Source organism: Camellia sinensis, chromosome 14 (genome assembly GCF_055761805.1).
Source record: "Camellia sinensis isolate YWXY chromosome 14, ASM5576180v1, whole genome shotgun sequence".
Taxonomy (NCBI): Eukaryota; Viridiplantae; Streptophyta; class Magnoliopsida; order Ericales; family Theaceae; genus Camellia; species Camellia sinensis.
Genome location: NC_138974.1, coordinates 74,653,155 through 74,672,389, shown reverse-complemented (window position 1 = coordinate 74,672,389; position 19,235 = coordinate 74,653,155). Strand labels below are relative to the sequence as shown.

The window sequence follows — 19,235 nt, the reverse complement described above, 5'->3', positions numbered from 1 at the left end:
AAATTTATGATACAACTAGTCGATTTTCTTGCACAAGACACAATATCAAAGCTTTCATTTAGAGAAAAACCCACATGGTTACACTCACATTTTCATTTATTCAATCGAAAACATACCAGGAATAACTGCAGCTCTGTATGTAAAACAGAGGAATCTGATATCCGACTATCATCCTTTCAATAATATGGCCATGCATATAAGAAACTGAAGGTCTGTCGGTATCAAAGAATCTGCTGGTGGAAATGAGTGGCTCAAGAAACCTATATTCACGATATACATATATCAACCAACATATTGATGAACAAACTGCCAGCAGCAGTAGCAGGACAACATATCCGTGCAACCAAAAGAAAGGAGGCAGCATCATACAAATACATGGGCAGAGAAACAGCAATAGCCTTGGGGCAGAGGTGTAGCAACAAAATAGCACCAGGGCCTAGCAGCTGATCCGAGCAAACATAGTAGACTGTAACAGCAAAGCAGCATCAGCTTATGTACCAAATAAGCACAATCAGTCTACAAATATTCTCTGGAAGGTTCCACTGCCTCATAAATTACAAGTTTCTGGGTTTCTTCTTTTGTGATTTTTCCAACACATCAGGCACAGTTAGCTCAATCTCCTTAATCATCACCTGCACTGGTCACTGTACATGCTCAAATGTACACCTACTTTTCTCTCCTTCCATATGGAGTAAACAGCGACAGCAAGGCATAACAACCTGGCCAGAGTGTTTGGGAAATACTTCCCCCTCCACGCATTCATTGCCCATTCCAATATCATTTTCCACCTACTGTTGGGCCATCGGTCATTGCATTTTGACAGCATGTAGGCCTGAATTCTCTCAGTAAATTGACACTGAAAGAATAGATGGTCATGAGATTCATTCTCTCACCACATAGTAGCCCCAAATTGTCTTAGTAAATCCACACTGCAAAGTAGCTCATCAGTCTGCCCTGTATACTCATTCTTTCTTTCATTGCTATCCAGAAAATAAAGGTGAATCTTGGTATAGCTAATTTTAAACCAAGTTATGAAGTACCAAGTGTCACTGCTTCTTGACTCCTAATCTTCTTCCATGTTGCTGCTGCAGAGAATCTTCCATTTGTACTTGGAAGCCACTTGATTGTATCAGCTTTGTTGCTATCTGTTTTCAATATGCTGCTAGTAATGCACTTAATCTCTATTAAATCCACAGTTTATGCTTGGGGCCATTTCCTATTCCTGCCAATAACAATAGAGCTGACTAAAGCATCTCCACCCAGTTCTACGTCAGATATGACATTTTCCCCTTTTGTAATGATAATGGGCCCAACAGGCATCCAATTATCAAACCATAATAATGTGGATTTTCCATCACCAATTATGGGCTGCATCATAGGGCATGCTGTTTCCATCAAACTTGCTATTTTTGTCCACGCCCATGAACATGATTGGGGGTATTTAACTTCCTAGAAACTTTTTTGTTTCAGCAATTAGGCTTTGACACATTTACACCAGACTTTAGTCTTGATTATTGCTGAATAGGAACCACTTACATATCGATATAATAGCTCTGTTCCTCTCAACTTTTAGATACCCAAACCATCTTCCTTGACCATATTAAGTTTACAAACCGCGAGATGGAGAAAAGATGGAGAGAAACTAGTTAGCTATGAAGCACGGACACGCGACACGACACGGAAACGCTGACACGCAAATTTTCAAAAAATGGGAGACACAACACGCTGGGGACACGTTCAATATATATAATTAATTTTATTTATTATATGTCATAAAATTATTAAAAAATAATTAAAAAAACATTGAAATAAAATTGCATTCCATCAATACATAACATATCATTCGAAGCTACCAACCATCATTTGTTACAAAATGCATGTAAATCAAACCACAAAATATAAAATTATCCAATGTACCAACAACAATCATCTATTACAAAATCCATAAATATCAAAAAATGTGAATTTAAGTAGAGAAAACTATTATAACATCTTCACCACCACCTCCATCTTCTCCTTCATCTGTAAATAGGACCGCCTCCATAGCCGGTTCATCAAGTGAAAGGTTAGCTATCCCAAGCATTCCAATATCATCAAGTGAGTCAAAGTTATCTCCAGCAATGTCCCACATTTTTGTCTCTCCTTGCAAGTATTGGGAGCTCCTCCTTGATAAAAGACGAAGATTGCTATGAATGAACACCAAGTCCTCCGCTCTTTGAGGGACCATTTTGTTCCTTCTCACTGAGTGAATAAAGGAGTAAGTACTCCATTTCTCTCACAACAAGATGAAGAGGCGGGTTGCACAAGTAATCTCAAAGCTAGTTTTTGAAGAGATGGTGCATATGCACCATATGCACACCACCAAGTATAAGGGTCCATGTGCCACCTATTATGAATGGAATCATACTCCGAGAATGCTTCAACATAACCCGAAAGTTTTCCAAACTCAGTTATCACCTTGGTTCGCTCTATGATATCTTCAAAATACCTCTTAAAACACTTGTTCATCTCGCGTGTCACCTCTTCATCCCTATGTGGAGGAACTCTATTTTGATCCTCATGGAGCCACTCATCACTATAATATCTACAATACAAAATAGGAAAAAATAATTATTTCAAGAAAGACTAGATAAGTCCATTAAAATGAAATATCTAAAACAAATTTAAATGTGATACTTACTTTAGATTCAATGAATGTGTCATACAATGGAGAGGAGTATTGTTTTTATTCCAACGATCCACGAGAATTTGATGTACCACATTGTAAAATGTAAATTCCTCATCTATTCTTTTCCCTTCATGCCTATATATTGTCATCTTCACTTTCTCTATCATTGTGTCCCACATATCATACACTAAGTGAAGGCAAGGTTTGTCCGTATCACAAGCCCTAAGCATGTCATATATAGGACCCGTGAAGGAAAGAATATAATCAATGTAGTCCCACCACACATCATCCAAAATCTTTTCTTTTACAAATTTTGCCTTCCCAACATCATCCTCTCTATAGCAATTCCACTTGTCACTAATTACCATTGCTTGAAGCCCATGTTTTATAAGCTTCAACCTCTTGAGCATCACAATTGTGGAGGCAAATCGTGTTTCGGCAACCGATAGCAACTTCAATTACACAAATTCATTGTACATAGCCAATTGCATTGAGTGATTAGAGATAAAATTTTTAATGATCAAACCATCTCCGGCAATATCACTAATCCAACTACACTCTTCATATGTGACCTCATTCCTCTCAATATTCTTTGCCGCATAAATATTTTTCAAAGCTAGATTTAATGTGTGCACTACACAAGGAGTCCATAGAATATGAGAGAATTGAGCTTCAATGAGTTGTCCAGCTGCCTTACAATTAGGAGCATTATCCGTGATGATTTGAACAACATTACTAGCCTCAACCTCATTAATCACTTCTTTCATCAAATTTGCAATAAAATATTTGTCTTTAGTTTCTCCAGAACAATCAACTGCCTTAATAAACATAGGCCCACTTTCACTCACCGCCATAAAATTAATCAAAGGCCTCCTTTGAGAATCACTCCAACCATCGCTAACAATGCTCACCCCTTTTTCCTTCCATGTGCCCCTAATTGGTTGCAACAATCTATCAATATTTGCCCTCTCCTTTTGAAGTAATGTGGTTCGTAACAAATTATAATCGGGAGGCAAATATCCAAGAATATTATGGTTTGCAGCAAATGTGTAAGAGCTGACATAGTAAGGATTTCTTGCAAGATTAAATGGTACCCCCCCCCCCCCAGAGTAGAACATCCTAGCAATTTCAAAATGTAATTGCTCTCTATCCTTCATGTTGAATGCTTTCTCAATAGCACTCCCACTCCCAGGCGCACTTCCACTCCCACTCTCACTCCCACTCCCACTCCCACTTGCACATGTTCTCCTTTTCTTTGATTCATAAGCATAACTACTACCAATTGATGCACTAGAAGGGGGTAGTGGTACATTTTTGGGATGAACATTTTTAATTCTCAATTTAGCAGCATCATTCTCATTTTGCAATTGTGAAAGTTTTTGACTTGTAATTTTCTTACAAGCACCAATTCCCTTCCTGAGAGTTTTAATAGGTGTGCCCTTGCTCTTGTATATGAGCCTTTGAAAGTATTATTACAAAAATTACATTGTAATTGGCATTTTCCTCCTCCTTCCCCAGGTTTCTCTAATTTAGTTATATACTTCCACAATGGTTTGTTCTCATCAAAATCATGATCAAGTATATCATTAGAACTACCACCCATAGTAGCCATTGTTTCAGAATTACAAATTTGTTCCTATAATAAAATTAATAAACACACATTATTATTAAAATTAACAAAACTAATAAAATATATATATATATATATATTCTGAAATAAGACATATTAACAAAACTAATTAATAAATATATATATATATATATATTCTGAAATAAGACATATAGAGGGGAAAAAAATATAAAATGAAATTTTTTATAAAAAAAAAAGACGCAAAAAAACAAAATAAAAAAGAAAAATATACTCAAATAGAGAGAGAGAGAGAGAGAGAGGAGACGTCGATAGACAGAGAGAAAGAGAGAAACTTCGACTGACGAAGACCAGAAGAAAAAGGAAGAAGACCGAAGCCAAGGAAGGAAGAAGAAGCTGTACCTTACGAGCGATGAGCGACGAGCGATGACGAGCGACGGACGAGCGACCAGGATCTCTTTCTCCTCTGTTATCTTCGCCTTCTCTCTTTCTCTTTTTGTTCTCTGCTAAGCTCTTTGATTAATTAGGGCTTTTGATCGATTTAGGGCAATACAAAACTTTGTGTTGAAAAAGTTGTAATTTTTTCTATGTTTTTGTCTTTCCCGCTCGAGCGGGACCATTGGCGCTCGAGCGGAGATTGGAGTCTCTCGGTATTTTGTCAGGTCTGTAAAAATACTGGAATGTGTGATTTCGCACTCAAGCGGGTTATCAAGCGCTCAAGCGGAACTCTGTTTTATCCGCGCATGTTTTGCTGAAGCCGCTCGAGCGGGATGTTGAGCGCTCGAGCGGAGATCGCGGACTCAGGTTGCCTATTTATACCTGTTTAGGTTGTTTTTAGGTTTTACGTTTCCTAGATCTTATTCAAGAGTCCTAGGTTTTTGTTTGAAATTTTCTTCTGAGATTTTTGTGAGTTTTCCGTGATGTTTTTGAGAGAGTTCTAAACTTATGATTTGAGATTCATGCATCAAGGAGTTTGTTACTTTATATTCAAGAGAGTTCTCTTCGGTGGATTCCGAAGATTCAAGCGTAGAGTTTCAAAAGGCGTTTGATTCTGTACATAGTCGTTAATTCGACAAGTGAAGTTGTGGATTCAACTTCAGGATTGATTAGTTCCGAGACGAAGGCGTAGTGAAAGAGTTACAGAAGATTCGAAGACAAATTGACTGAGTTGAGTATTTTGTGTATTATCTTTGTAATCTTTCTTTCTTCAGTAATAGATTGATTAGTGACGTTTCGCCCGTGGTTTTTTATTACAATTAAAGGTTCTTCAATTGTGGTTTTTTCCACGTAAAAATCGTTTGTGTCGATTTATTATTTATTTCGAAAAACAAACAATCTAAATCACTTTCGTAAGTGCTTGTTGATTTAAATTGTGTTTTTTGGATAATTGGGATTTGAAATATTTTAATCTTGATCTAATCACGAATCACTTAGTATTTTCAATTGGTATCAGAGCAGGTCACTCTTTGTTTTTGTCTAAACTATAGAAGTGTGATTTTGTGTGACTAGTGATATGGATTCAATTCGTGAAGGTAACTCGACCCATAGACCTCCTTTACTCGATGGTACAAACTATTCTTACTGGAAAACTCATATAAGAGTGTTTTTAAAATCCATCGATGAGAAAGCCTGGCACTACGTGATCTATGGGTGGAGTGAACCTACTATCACCATTGATGGTGTTGATATTCCTAAACCCCTTGATAAATGGGACACAACTGATTACCAAAACTCGATGTTGGAACAGTAAGGCTCTCAATTCCCTGTTTTGCTCCGTCACACAGAAAGAGTTTCGTCGTATCTGCACGTGTGAGGTAGCAAAAGAGGCTTAGGACATTCTTGAAACGATTCACGAAAGTACTACTTCTGTCAAAAGGTCAAAACTTCAACGTCTCACCTCCGCCTTTGAAAGCCTTTTTTTGCGCGATGGTGAGACGTTTGATGATTTCTATGCAAAACTTAGTGATATCGTGAATTCCTGTTTCACACTCGGGAAAAAAATCCCGGAAGCTAAAGTTGTTGGAAAAATTTTGAGGTCCTTACCCGAGAGGTTCCAATCAAAAGTGACAGCCATTGAGGAGGCTCAGAATGTTGAAACCCTCAAGCTTGATCAGTTGGTTGGAAACTTGCAGACTTATGAAGCCCCCCAGATTTCAAAGAAAAAACAAAAAGATAATGTGGCTTTCACTAGTGCTCATGAGACTGCAAAAACTCCGGAGACTGAATTTGATTTAGAGTCTGAGATGACGGTTATGTTTACTAAACAGTTTAAAAAAAATTTGAAGAAAAAGAAGCCTAATTTCAGAGACCCTATTTCAAAAGATAAGAGTAATGAAAAACCCAAAACTTTTCCACCAAAACTTGCTCCAAAAACTGAAAAGAAGATTGAAAAGGGGCAAAGGGTCAAGTGCTATGAATGTCAAGGGTATGGTCATATTGCCCTTGAATGCCTTTCGAAAAAGAATCGAAAGAAAGTCTACACTGTGACCTGGGATGATGAAAGCGGGTCGGAGCAAGAACCTGAAGAACCTGAATCCGATGAAGACGGGGATAGTGCTTTCATGGCATTTTGGTCCACTTTCACTCAACCTCTTCCAAAGCCAGTAGAATTAGCACGTGGTCAGAACTTGCATCATGCTCCCACCTTTGATGGGAGTAACTACCTGTATTGGAATATCAGAATGAGGGCGTTTCTGAGAGTTTTTGACCAAGAAGGTTGGCAAGCCATTGAAGAAGATACAGAAAGTACTGACAATCCGAGCAATCAGAGAGCCCTGATCACTATTCGTGGAGCAATTTCTACTGAAGAACAACAACGGATTGTTCATTGCACAAAGGCTAAAGAGGCATGGGAAATTTTGAGCCAATTTCGTGAAAGAGGAAATTCACCTTCATCACCATCCAGTAACTTTTCTGTCTTAGTTGCTAGATTGGATGAGGTCAAGGAGAATGAAAAGCAAAAAGAGGATGATGAAACATCTGAAGACAATGATGAGATCAATAGTGATGAACTACAACAAGCTTACGAAAAGCTGTACGAGGAATCTCTGAATTTGCCCAAAATCAACGACAAACTCTCTCTCAAGCTCAAAACATGTGAGAGTGAGAATGTCAGGCTGAAAGGAGAACTTGTAGCAGCAAAGCAGAATATCATCAAGATCTCGAGTGACAGGCAAGACTTATGTGGAAAACTTCTATCCTGTGAAACTGAAAGGAATGAACTTCTGAAGGTGTATTCTACATATGAAGAAAAGTTTGAAAGTCTTGAGATATCATAAGCTACATTGGAAGAGATTGTCTGTCAAAAAGATGAAGAGCTCTGTGTTGCTAGAGCCACTATTGCCATATGGAACAAAGGTTCCAAATCTTTAAAAGACATCCTCGGGTCTCAACAAAAGCGGGCTAGGCTATGGTGCGACAGCTCACAAGGGACAGGCCTCTACTTCACATGACATGAAGACTCAAGCAAAGGGAAAGTTGAAGGTAGACCAGGCTGATCTCTCTCTTCATCTACCTAAAGTTGGTAAGATCAATAAAAAAGAGGTAAAACCTGTTTTTATTTGTCATCACTGTGGTAGGTATGGCCACATTCGTCCTTATTGCTATGAATTGTTTGGTAAGGTGTCTCAAAAGGGTAGAAATTCGAATACCTTTTGGGTTAGGAGACAACCTTACATGTCTAGGCGGAATACCAAGATCCATGAGGGTGTTCACAACGCCAAGACATTTACCAAGACTAAAAAGATTTGGGTGAGAAAAGAAGATTTGACTCGTCTAGTTGTTTACACTGCTCTAAAAGCACGTGACTCACACATGTGTTATCTTGATAGTGGGTGCTCTCGTCATATGTCCGGTAACAAATCCTACTTCACCTCCCTTGAAAAATATGAAGGAGGAATTGTTACCTTTGGAGATGGCGACACTTCTAGAGTCATTGGTAAGGGCTCTATAAGTGTTGCTGGTCTTCCCAAGCTGGATAATGTTCTATTTGTTGATGGTCTTAAAGCAAATCTTTTGAGCATTAGTCAAATGTGTGATTCCCATCATGAAGTATTGTTTTCAAAAAATAAATGTGAAATTTTGGATAAAAAAGGAAATACTGTCTTACATGGGGTTCACACATCTGATAACTGCTATGGGATTGTCACTACTAATGATCTCACTTGTCACTCTGCCATCATAAGTAACATTGATTTGTGGCATAAAAGATTAGGTCATATGAATTTCAAAGACCTAACTAAGATAGCCAACAAAAAGTTTGTGAGAGAAGTACCTAAACTGGGTAAGAATTTGAGCCATGTGTGTGGACCATGTCAACTTGGAAAGCAAACCCGTGCCCCTCATAAAAAGGTGAACAGCTTTACAACCAAACGTCCTCTTGAATTGGTTCACATGGATTTAATGGGTCCTACTCGCACTGAAAGCATCGGAGGTAAAAGATACATTTTTTTAACTGTTGATGATTTTACTCGATTTTTGTGGGTAAATTTTTTAAGGAAAAAATCTGATACGTTTGATGCTTTCCAGGCCTTAGTCTTTAAAATCCAAAATGAACAGGGTATTTTCATTGGGCGTATCATAAGAATCCGAACTGATCATAGTCGTGAGTTTGAAAATAGTTCGTTTTCGGATTTTTGTGATATGCATGGAATTAAGCATGAATTTTCTGCACATATTACTCCACAACAAAATGGAGTTGTTGAGAGGAAGAACAGGGTTGTTCAAGAAATGGTTAGGGTCATGCTCCTTAGTAAGAAACTTCCTTCAAAGTTTTGGGCTGAAGCCCTAAATACTGCTGTTTATGTCATAAATCGCGTGTATTTAAGGCCCGACACTTTACAAACTCCATATGAATTGTGGAAGGGATTGAAACCTAATGTAAAATACTTCAAAACTTTTGGAAGTAAGTGTTACATTTTCAAAGATAGAGAGCCTTTGGGCAAATTTGACTCCCGAAGTGATGAAGGTATTTTTCTAGGGTATTCAACCACTAGTAGGGCTTTTCGTGTCTATAACCTGCGAACTTCTTCGTTAATGGAATCTATCAATGTGGTTATAGATGATACAGGTTCCCCTACTCCAACAACAAATGAGGATGACAATGGTGAGTCTCCAATCTTGGATACTGAATCACAAAGTCAAAGAGAAGCTGAGGTCCAAGCACAAGAAGTTGAGACGACACTATCCTCACAGGTAAGTCAAAGCCCAAAGTGTGCTCAAAGAAACATCGCTCCTGATGCTTCTGTCACCGCAAGTCCTGAGTTCAAACCATCAGCAAGGGTGAAACTGAATCATCCAGCTCAACAGGTGATTGGAAGTGTATCGGATCGAATGAAAACCCAAAGACAAATTCGGGATGAGGTATCACATGTGTTATGTTTCATTAATTGAACCTAAGAACTTTAAAGAGGCATTGCTAGATGATAGTTAGGTCAATGCTATGCATGAAGAATTAGGTCAATTTGAAAGTAACAAAGTTTGGACTCTAGTTCCCAGACCTAGAGACATGAATGTGATAGGTACCAAGTGGATCTTTAAAAATAAATCTGATGAGAATGGTACTGTTGTTAGGAATAAAGCCAGGTTAGTTGCTCAAGGCTACACACAAGTAGAGGGTGTTGACTATGATGAGACGTTTGCCCCAGTTGCACGTCTCGAATATATTCGTATTTTGCTTGGTGTTGCATATTCTCTTGGCTTTAAATTGTTTCAAATGGATGTGAAAAGTGCCTTTCTGAATGGGTACTTGAAAGAAGAGGCATATGTTGAGCAACCAAAAGGATTTGAGGACCCTAAATGTCCTAATCATGTCTACAAGCTAGACAAGGCTTTGTATGGGTTGAAACAAGCCCCTCGAGCTTGGTATGATAGACTTACTACCTTTCTTCTTGATAATGACTTTCAAAGGGGTAGTGTGGATAAGACTCTATTTGTGAAACATACTAAGTCTCATATTCTTGTTGCTCAGATTTATGTTGATGATATTGTGTTTGGATCCACTGCTGATCATCTTGTGAAATATTTTTCGGATTGTATGACACGAGTTTGAGATGAGCATGATGGGAGAGTTGTCTTATTTTTTGGGTCTTCAAATTAAACAGTCTCCTTCAGGTATGTTTGTTTCTCAGTCTAAGTATACGAAAAATCTTGTGTCCAAGTTTGGCCTTGAGTCTGCCAAACATGCACGCACTCCCATGAGCACCAGTCTTCACCTCTCCAAAGATTCCTCTGGTATTGATGTTGATCCTACCCTTTATAGGAGTATGATAGGGAGTCTTTTGTATCTCACAGCCAGTCGTCTTGATATTTCTTTCAGTGTCGGTGTTTGTGCCCGTTACCAAGCCAGTCCTAAAGAGTCTCACCTTCTTGCGGTAAAACGCATCATCAAATATGTTAATGAGACCTTGGGGTATGGGGTTTGGTTTTCTACTGATACTACAGCTGAAATTACAGATTTTTCTGATGCCAACTGGGCAGGGTGTGCTGATGATAGGAAGAGTACATCCGGGAGGTGTTTTTACCTTGGGAATAATTTGGTTTCCTAGCATAGTAAAAAGCAAAATGCCATCTCTCTTTCAACTGCAGAGGCTGAGTACATTGCTGCAGGGAGTTATTGTGCACAAATGTTGTGGATGAAGCAAATGCTTCATGATTATGGGATAGAACAGAACACTCACTCTTTTCTGTGATAACACAAGTGCCATAAACATTTCAAAAAATTCCTGTCCAACACTCTCGCACCAAACACATTGACATTCATCATCATTTTATTCGAGAGTTAGTGGAAGAGGGCCTTGTTGTTCTTAAGCATGTTCCCACTGAGCATCAAAAAGCTGATATTTTTACAAAGCCCCTTGATCTTCTTCGGTTTGAGTTCCTTAGAAAGACCTTGGGTGTCATGCTCGATCATTAGAGTGATACTTGTTCCTTGAGTAGGTGTAAGTGTTTTGCCTTATGTGTGCTTGGATGCCATAACCTCATTGTCATTGATATCTGTTTTTCTTACATCCAACTTTTTATGTACACTACTCATGCTGCTTACAAGATCTCATTGTTCATTGTTCATAGCTCATTTTGAATGCCCATGCTCATTAACCTCATGATCTCATTCTGTACACATCCTTGAGATAAATTGCTGCAAGGGTTTCCGCACAAGTGATCAAAGTTCTTTATAGACCACTAACAGCGTTTCTTGTACTTTTACAGTGGAATTGACCGATACTAGTATATCATGGGTGATGTTGAGTCTCTTAACCATCTACCATCTGTTTTCACTTCCACGGTTTCTCCCTCAGTTCCTTAAAGTCCGAGCATTAGGAAAAAGCTATCTCAGAGGCACCAACTAGGCCATCCTTTATGATTTCATTCTTCTCTGGTTTGGTTTCCATACTCTTGAGCGTGAATGCCACCAATGAGTGCCCACAAGAAAGAAAAAGTCAAAAAAAAAAAAAAAAAAAAAAGACTCATTGATTGAGGGGGAGCCTCCGCCTTTACTCAACAAATACCCCGTGATTCCTAGTGGTTTGACTTTTCTATGTGAAGTTCAGTTACTCTTGCCGGAGGTCCAGCCATCCGATCACTACGAGGATTAACTCTAGCTCAGTGGACTTTCAAGGATTGCACACACACACCTTCATGTTGTGAGCTCTCATGTTGGATTTTGAGTTGTACATTTTTATGTAGCTTATGATCACTGATTATATTTTATCTGCTTTGCTCATGATTTAAGTGTCAATGTTTTTTAAAATTGCAAGTTTACAGAATTCATGAATTGCGGATTATTTCATCTTAGTATTTTTTTTGGCCAAATGTGATCATCTATTTACGTTCCAGGTCTCTGTTCTAGATATTGAGTATCTTGTTTTTATTTATAAAAAAAAAAAATTTTGTTTTTTTTCCCCCGCTCGAGCGGATATTCCCACGCTCGAGCGTGATTTTGAGCCTTACAGTAGTTTGCTCTTTGCTTTACAGTTCTGAGAGGGGTGAAATGGCGCTCAAGCGTCTTTTTTCGAGCTCGAGCGAGTCTCTGCATGTTTTGACTCACGCTCGAGTGTTATACCTCACGCTCGAGCGGACTTCTTTTGTATAAAACTCCCGCTCTCGACTCTTCAGGTCATTTTTTTTCCTTTTCTTCAGGTTCTCAGACCTAGGGTTTTTTATAGTGGTCTTTGTGTGCTCGATTCCACCTTCCTTCTTCCTCTTCCTTGCCGATTTCACCGTTGGTAAGTTTTTCCCTCTCTTCTTCTCTGTTTTTTTCTGTAATTTCGGCTACCATGGGGGTTGTATTTCGTTTTTTTTGGTGTTTTGTGTCGCGATTTGTTTGTTCCCTTCTCTCACACACTTTCACTCAGTCGTCTTGACTTTTCATGGTGGTTTTCATGTTTTTTCTATGTCTTGTTGTGTCTTAGACCTAGGGTTTATCATTGTTCATTTTTATATGGTCTCATGTTTTTTATGGGTTTGAGTTCGAATGTGCTAACTTGGGTATCTCATAGTGTTGATTTGGGGGTATTGGTTCTGATTTACAAGGATTTTGATCCTCAGTAGCTATGCTTAGACTTGATTTTGCTATCCCATGCTTTGAGCTTGTCTTTGCCAATTCTTGCCCTGCACTATGTCATCACTATTATGAATTGTGGTTATTGATTTACTTCTTTTGTTATTTTTATATTCATTTTAAGTATTGTCAATCTCCATCTCATTATTACTCTTGTTCATAGTTGTCAAATCGGGATTCGTATCGTGAATCGAAATGGTCTCGTACCGAATCGCGAATCGAATCGAATCATGAATCGTAAAGATTCGGTCACTTTTTTCTAAATCACTTAAAAACATATATCTACACATTTAGATGTTAAATGTATCTTATGAATATAAAATATTTAAACTTAAATCAACAAAAATGTTATTTTGAATGATAATCACGTAATTTAATAGGTAAGAAGTTAACAAAGGTTCCTATGTAAAATCACCATCATACCTTTTTTTTTTTTTTTTTTTTTTAAAGATTTTTTTATCAACCATTCTTAATAAAGGTAATAACCAAATAGAAACTATTAATTTCTAAAGTAACAATAGTTAACAACGATATTGATATTTAGACAATTAGCATATATACTTTTCTAAGTAAGAGTGAGCAAATAATAAGAAAGAATTATTTAAGATATTTTATTTTAAAACCTAATACATTTTAACAGGTATAACTGACCTCACACATGTAGTATTCAATTTAATAAAATAGTAATAGATAATTCATAGTGTAACTCTAATCTTAAACATCTTTAGAAGATATATTACAATTTTTTGAATGGGACAAAAATGAGAAGAAAGGTTAAAAATATGTTAGGTCTGACTGAATCTGATTGGATCCTATAAAAAACTCCATGATCACTAAAATAATAACAAATCATATATATATGTTGGTTATTTGGGTATTAAATACTATTAGAAGTTGTATTATGTCATTTTCACTAAAAAGATGAAAAAAATGAGTCGAAAATATGTCGAGCACAATAATTTCAAAAATTGCATGAATCGTAAAAAGTGAATCGAATCGTGAATCGATTGTGAATCATGCGATTCACTAGAGATTCACTTCCAAAATAGATTCACTCATAGATTCGTATCGATTTTGCAAAAATTGCGAATCGAATCGCGAATCGTAAGATTCTGATAACAGAGCTCTTGTTACTAATGGTTTGCTTTGGTCTTTGTTTGGTTGGGTTTTTGGCTTTGTTGGGTTTTCGGGTTGTAGTTGTGTCTCAGCTCATCATGTCTGCCCCTAAGCGCCGAAAGGCTACAGTGTCTCGTCCTACCTTTAATACTGAGAGGTTTCAGACAGCCAAACAGGCCAAATTGTTCTATAAATCTTTTGAAGCTCGAAATGTTCATCTAGAACGGAATGTCCAGCCTAACACTTTTGAGTCCATTCAAATCCGTCCATTGTTTGACCCCCTAGGTGGTGATTTGGTGTTGTCTTTTTTTGGTCGTCAAAATCTCAACTGGGTTCAAGAATTCTACTGCAATATTTAGCAAATTAGTGGCATTGAGCCTTCATTCACTACTTGGGTTCGGTTAAAATCCATTTCTGTCACACCTGATCTCATTCGCAGGCTTCTTAACATTGATCAAGTGTTCCCTGAACACTATCCTTTTCCAGTTCCAGGCTGTCCTACCTGTGATTTTAATAATGTGGCTGAGGTGTTATGTCGTGCTTCCCGTACTTGGCCTACGGGTGCATTGATTAAACAGTTTGAACTCCTTCCGGAGTTTAGACTGCTTAATCTTATTGTTTGTGCCAACATCCTTGTGACCACTCACTCATCCGAAATTAATCAAGACCAAGGATTTGTTTTGTTCTGTATCGCCCGTCACATGTCTATTGATCTAGCCACATTGATTATTAAGAAGATGATAGGTGTTTCTGGGAATAAACAGTTAGGACTTCCTTATGGTTGTTTGATCAACCGTCTTTTGTCCGAGCTTAAGGTTCAAGTGTTAGAGGATGATGAGTTTGCCTTCCCCTCCCGACCATTCACAAAAAAAAACTGTTTCTCATAGTCGTGCTCATGTTAAGGGGGAGTCTTCTCAGGCCGGTGCTTTTGCAGGTACCACTGCTGGTCTAGCTGAGGAGGCTGAGTTTGACGCTGCAGCCGCAGGGGGTGAGGAGGATGCTGTTCCACCTCGAGCTCTTCATGATCAGCTTCAGCATTTCGAGGAGGCTATGACCCGGCGGTTAGACTTTCTGGATGCACGCTTTGATGCCTTTGATGGCCGCCTTGGTCAGTTGAAGCAGACTGCATTCCAGACTACCACTCAGCTGGCGCATATCGTTTCCCTACTTCAGCTTCGGCAGCCCCAACCTCCCCCTAATGCTTGATCTTTGTATTTTCATCCTTGCTTCCCGGCCAAAAAGGGGGAGTGGACATTGGACATTTTTGGACATTTGTGGTACATATTTTGATATTTGGATATTCTGTTCATGTTTGGATATGTTGGATACTTTGTTGATATTTGGATAATTTGAATATTGTAGTTGGTAGTTAAGTCTGATTTGTTTGGATATTATTGTGGTCATTATAGATACTGTATCGTGGTTATCTTTCTATGTATGTTTTGATATATTCTTATACAGTTCCACAAGTTTTGTTTTTCTGGTATGTTGCTAGCTATTTCACAGGTGAATGTTGGATGAAGTTGGATAGATGGATTGATCACATGGCAAGATTGTTTGATAATAGAGTTGTTTAGAGTTTTTTTTTTTTTTTGTTATTAATCTTGTCTAGTGCGTGTGTTTAAAGACAATTGTTTAGAAAGGTTTTGTCCGGGAATTGACAAAGGGGGAGATTGTTATTAGGTCCCTTTATTGTCAAATCCGGATACAAAACTGTGTTGAAAAAGTTGTAATTTTTTCTATGTTTTTGTCTTTCCCGCTCGAGCAGGACCATTGGCGCTCGAGCGGAGATTGAGGTCTCTCAGTATTTTGTCAGGTATGTAAAAATACTGGAATGTGTGATTTCGCGCTCGAGCGGGTTATCAAGCGCTCGAGTGGACTCTGTTTTATCACACGCACGTTTTGCTGAAGCCGCTCGAGCGGGATGTTGGGCGCTCGAGCGGAGATCGCGGACTCAGGTTGCTTATTTATACCTGTTTAGGTTGTTTTTAGGTTTTACGTTTCCTAGATCTTATTCAAGAGTCCTACGGTTTTGTTTGAAGTTTTCTTCTGAGGTTTTTGTGAGTTTTCCTTGATGTTTTTGAGAGAGTTCTAAACTTATGATTTGAGATTCATACATCAAGGAGTTTGTTACTTTATATTCAAGAGAGTTCTCTTCAGTGGATTCCGAAGATTCAAGCGTAGAGTTTCAAAAGGCGTTTGATTCTGTACGTAGTCGTTAATTCGACAAGTGAAGTTGTGGATTCAACTTCAGGATTGATCAGTTCCGAGACGAAGGCGTGGTGAAAGAGTTACAGAATATTCGAAGACAAATTGACTGAGTTGGGTAATTTGTGTATTATCTTTCTAATCTTTCTTTCTTCAGTAGTGGATTGATTAGTGGCGTTTCGCCCGTGATTTTTTATTACAATTGAAGGCTCTTCAATTGTGGTTTTTTCCACGTAAAAATCGTTTATGTCGATTTATTGTTTATTTTGAAAAACAAACAATCTAAATCACTTTCGTAAATGGTCGTTGATTTAGATTGTGTGTTTTGGATAATTGAGATTTGGAATATTTTAATCTTGATCTAATCACGAATCACTTAGAATTTTCACATAAGTTATTTTTGTTTTTTTACAGATTGACCCCAAAAATATTTTGTAAATTCTGAAATTGACCATAAAAATGTTTTGTAAATTCTGAAATTGACCCCCGTGCGTGTCCCGAAAGTGTCCATAACGTGTCCTGGGCGTGTCCGGCTTCAAAAAAAAAAAAAAAAATTGGACACTCTCTAGTGTGTGTCGGACACGTGTCCACCGCGTGTCCGTGTCCGACACTGGTATGGAGCCCTCGGAGAGGTGTCCGTGCTTCATAGCTAGTTAGCATCCATCATTAAACATACGATTAAAGTTGGAATGTTTCATAATTCTAATGTCTACAAGACCCAGTATGCTAGCAATGATTTAACCCCAATCATAAAGCAATAAAATTTCAAAGTATTGCTTTTATTTTCAATTGAAAAGTTGTAACATGAGGTTTGAACTCATTCAGCTAAGCAAATGATACAGCCACAAAATGGAAACAACGCAAGGAACTACTTCTCTAACAGGATTCAGCAAATGATTTGACTAAGCATTTTGTTTAATTCCAAAATTTATGGCAAGTAAAACTAGGTGACAGGAATATATTTAAATGGGACAGTAGAAAAATGATATCAAAATCACATGAACGTCACAGAACATCACAGATAATAAGACAAATGGAATATAAAAACCACAGATCATGCTTTTAACTGTAATTCTAAGCAATAATTTTAGTACATTTTATAGTATAACTTGAAAAACCATGCAGTATGCTTTTACGTTGCTGCCAATTTCATACTATCTGAGTCTGATATTTGCCTCCTTATTTTTATCAGTAACTAAAGGAAAGGGGTAAAAAGATTTCATACTAAGCATAAAGAAAGACAAAAGACCAAACGAAGTCATAAAGAAAAGATACAAGCAAATCACACAACAGAAAAAATGGTAAAATAACAAAGCACAATGCCAGACCAAAAATGCTGGCATAGTTCTGAATAAAAATTTCAATCAAGTAAAAACATTATCCATTTATAAATCAAACAATTAGGGACCATAACCCATAAATCAGAATGAAAACAACTCTGATGCTAGTACCTGAATCAATTCTATCATTTTAGCTCCTGAGGTTGTCCTTTAAGTTTATGCAAAAGCATCCTGTAAGTATGATTATCCACAAGCTCCTTCTCTTGCAACTCCTTCAACAACCTTATGGCATCTCCAACCCTCTGTTTCCGGCAGATCTCATCAAGTACTGTCCGATATGTAACCAAATCAGCAGACCTCCGGTTTTTCATCATCTCCCACAACAAATTCACTGCTTCATCAACTTCTCCATCAAGAGCCAAAGAGTTCACAAGGGAGTTGTATGCCTTACTGCTTGGAACGAACCCTTTTTTCTTCATTTCATTACACAAATCCCTACCATTCTTCGTTCTCCCTTGGGCACATAACCCATGAATCAAATAATCATAGGAATATGAATTGGGCAGGCAGCTATAGACCACACCCATCTGATGAAATATTCTTAGGGCATCATTTACGTGAAGTGAAAGGACATACCCTTTTATCATGGAATTCAATGAGAAAATATCAGGTTCAACACCATCATTCACCATTTGCTTGAAGAGGCATCTAATAGTCTCCATATACATGTGGTTAATATAAGAATTGCTTCCCCGACTCAGAAGTGCAGAAAATAGAAGATTATAGGTTCTGATCGAAGGCCTACATTCCACATTCTTGCTATTTCTCATGTGCTTATATATATTGACAGCCTTAGTTAATTTCCGATCTTCTGTAAAGAAGTAGATTATTGTGTTATACAAAGCCTCAGAACCAAAGTAAGGAACAACAAGCACTCGTTCAACAATCTCATACAACTCTTGGTATAATTTTGCAGCACCAAGCTTTTTTATTGTAATATGGTATGTGGAGACATCATGATTGAACCTAGGGTGTTGCGAAGCCCAATTAAACACCTCCAAGCACACTAGAGGATCATCTTGCAGAGTTATAACATTGCAAATTTCTTCAGCGGTGAACCTGGGTGGAAGCTGGGATACAGCCCGCTTAAATTGGGCTACATTTAGAACAGGTTTCGAGGCAAATTTCAATCTTTTATGAATTCTTCGCCTTAAAGATCGAGATGGGGGTTGCAAGGAAGAATGATAAAACAAAAGGTGGGCATATCTGTAATATACAAGTGAAGAATTGGAAGTAGTGAGTTTGGCAGCTGTGTGAATTTGGGTATGAGTTTTAAGATGCCAATGGTGAGACAAAATAGAGCAGTTGGAAAACAAGGATGGGTTTTTAAAAGGGTTTACAGAAACAAGCTGATTAATAATGTAACTTGTGTTGAAGAAAAGGCGAGGCAAATGGACTCTACTAAAAGATAGCATGTTAACACATACATACAGAGCAAAATCAATTCAACGAATACAATCTTTCAATTAATTGAATTGAATTGATAAAAGAGTAAAATTACAATTAGAGCTCATTGCTTTGCTTCACTGTAATCCAGATGATGATGATGAAGAATCGGTGATGACTTCAAGATCTGAACTTTTTCGCAGAGCTGCAGAGATCAAACTGGGACGAATTAGGGCTCCTGATGTGTGATTTTGGGACGGAGATAAACTTCAACACAGATCGGGGAGAGAGAGACACAGGAATCTATCTAAAATTACAAACGTGATAGAGTTTTTGTCATTTACAAATTTTACCCAATACATTTCATGTTAT

General features: G+C 37.8%; 2 protein-coding genes across 5 annotated transcripts; both read right to left on the bottom strand.

Moving 5' to 3' along the window:
* Positions 1 to 23: 23 nt before the first annotated feature.
* Positions 24 to 19,235, bottom strand: LOC114262348 (pentatricopeptide repeat-containing protein At2g27800, mitochondrial). Of its 4 annotated transcripts, none has more exons than XM_028202714.2 (2): positions 17,589 to 19,235; positions 24 to 1,586 (listed from the first exon to the last, which is right to left on the bottom strand). In XM_028202714.2, the coding sequence occupies exon 1, from the start codon at positions 18,890 to 18,892 to the stop codon at positions 17,603 to 17,605; it is 1,290 nt and encodes a 429-aa protein (XP_028058515.2). In that variant the 5' UTR covers positions 18,893 to 19,235; the 3' UTR covers positions 24 to 1,586; positions 17,589 to 17,602. The 4 variants fall into 4 exon arrangements, with proteins under 4 accessions (XP_028058515.2, XP_028058516.2, XP_028058517.2 ...); XM_028202715.2 differs by having other exon boundaries at positions 24 to 1,590; positions 17,589 to 19,201; XM_028202716.2 differs by having other exon boundaries at positions 24 to 1,222; positions 17,589 to 19,201.
* LOC145807085 (uncharacterized) lies at positions 2,239 to 4,280 on the bottom strand. Its single transcript, XM_082905008.1, has 4 exons — positions 4,210 to 4,280; positions 3,241 to 4,126; positions 2,681 to 3,120; positions 2,239 to 2,584 (listed from the first exon to the last, which is right to left on the bottom strand). The coding sequence occupies exons 1-4, from the start codon at positions 4,278 to 4,280 to the stop codon at positions 2,239 to 2,241; spliced, it is 1,743 nt and encodes a 580-aa protein (XP_082761134.1).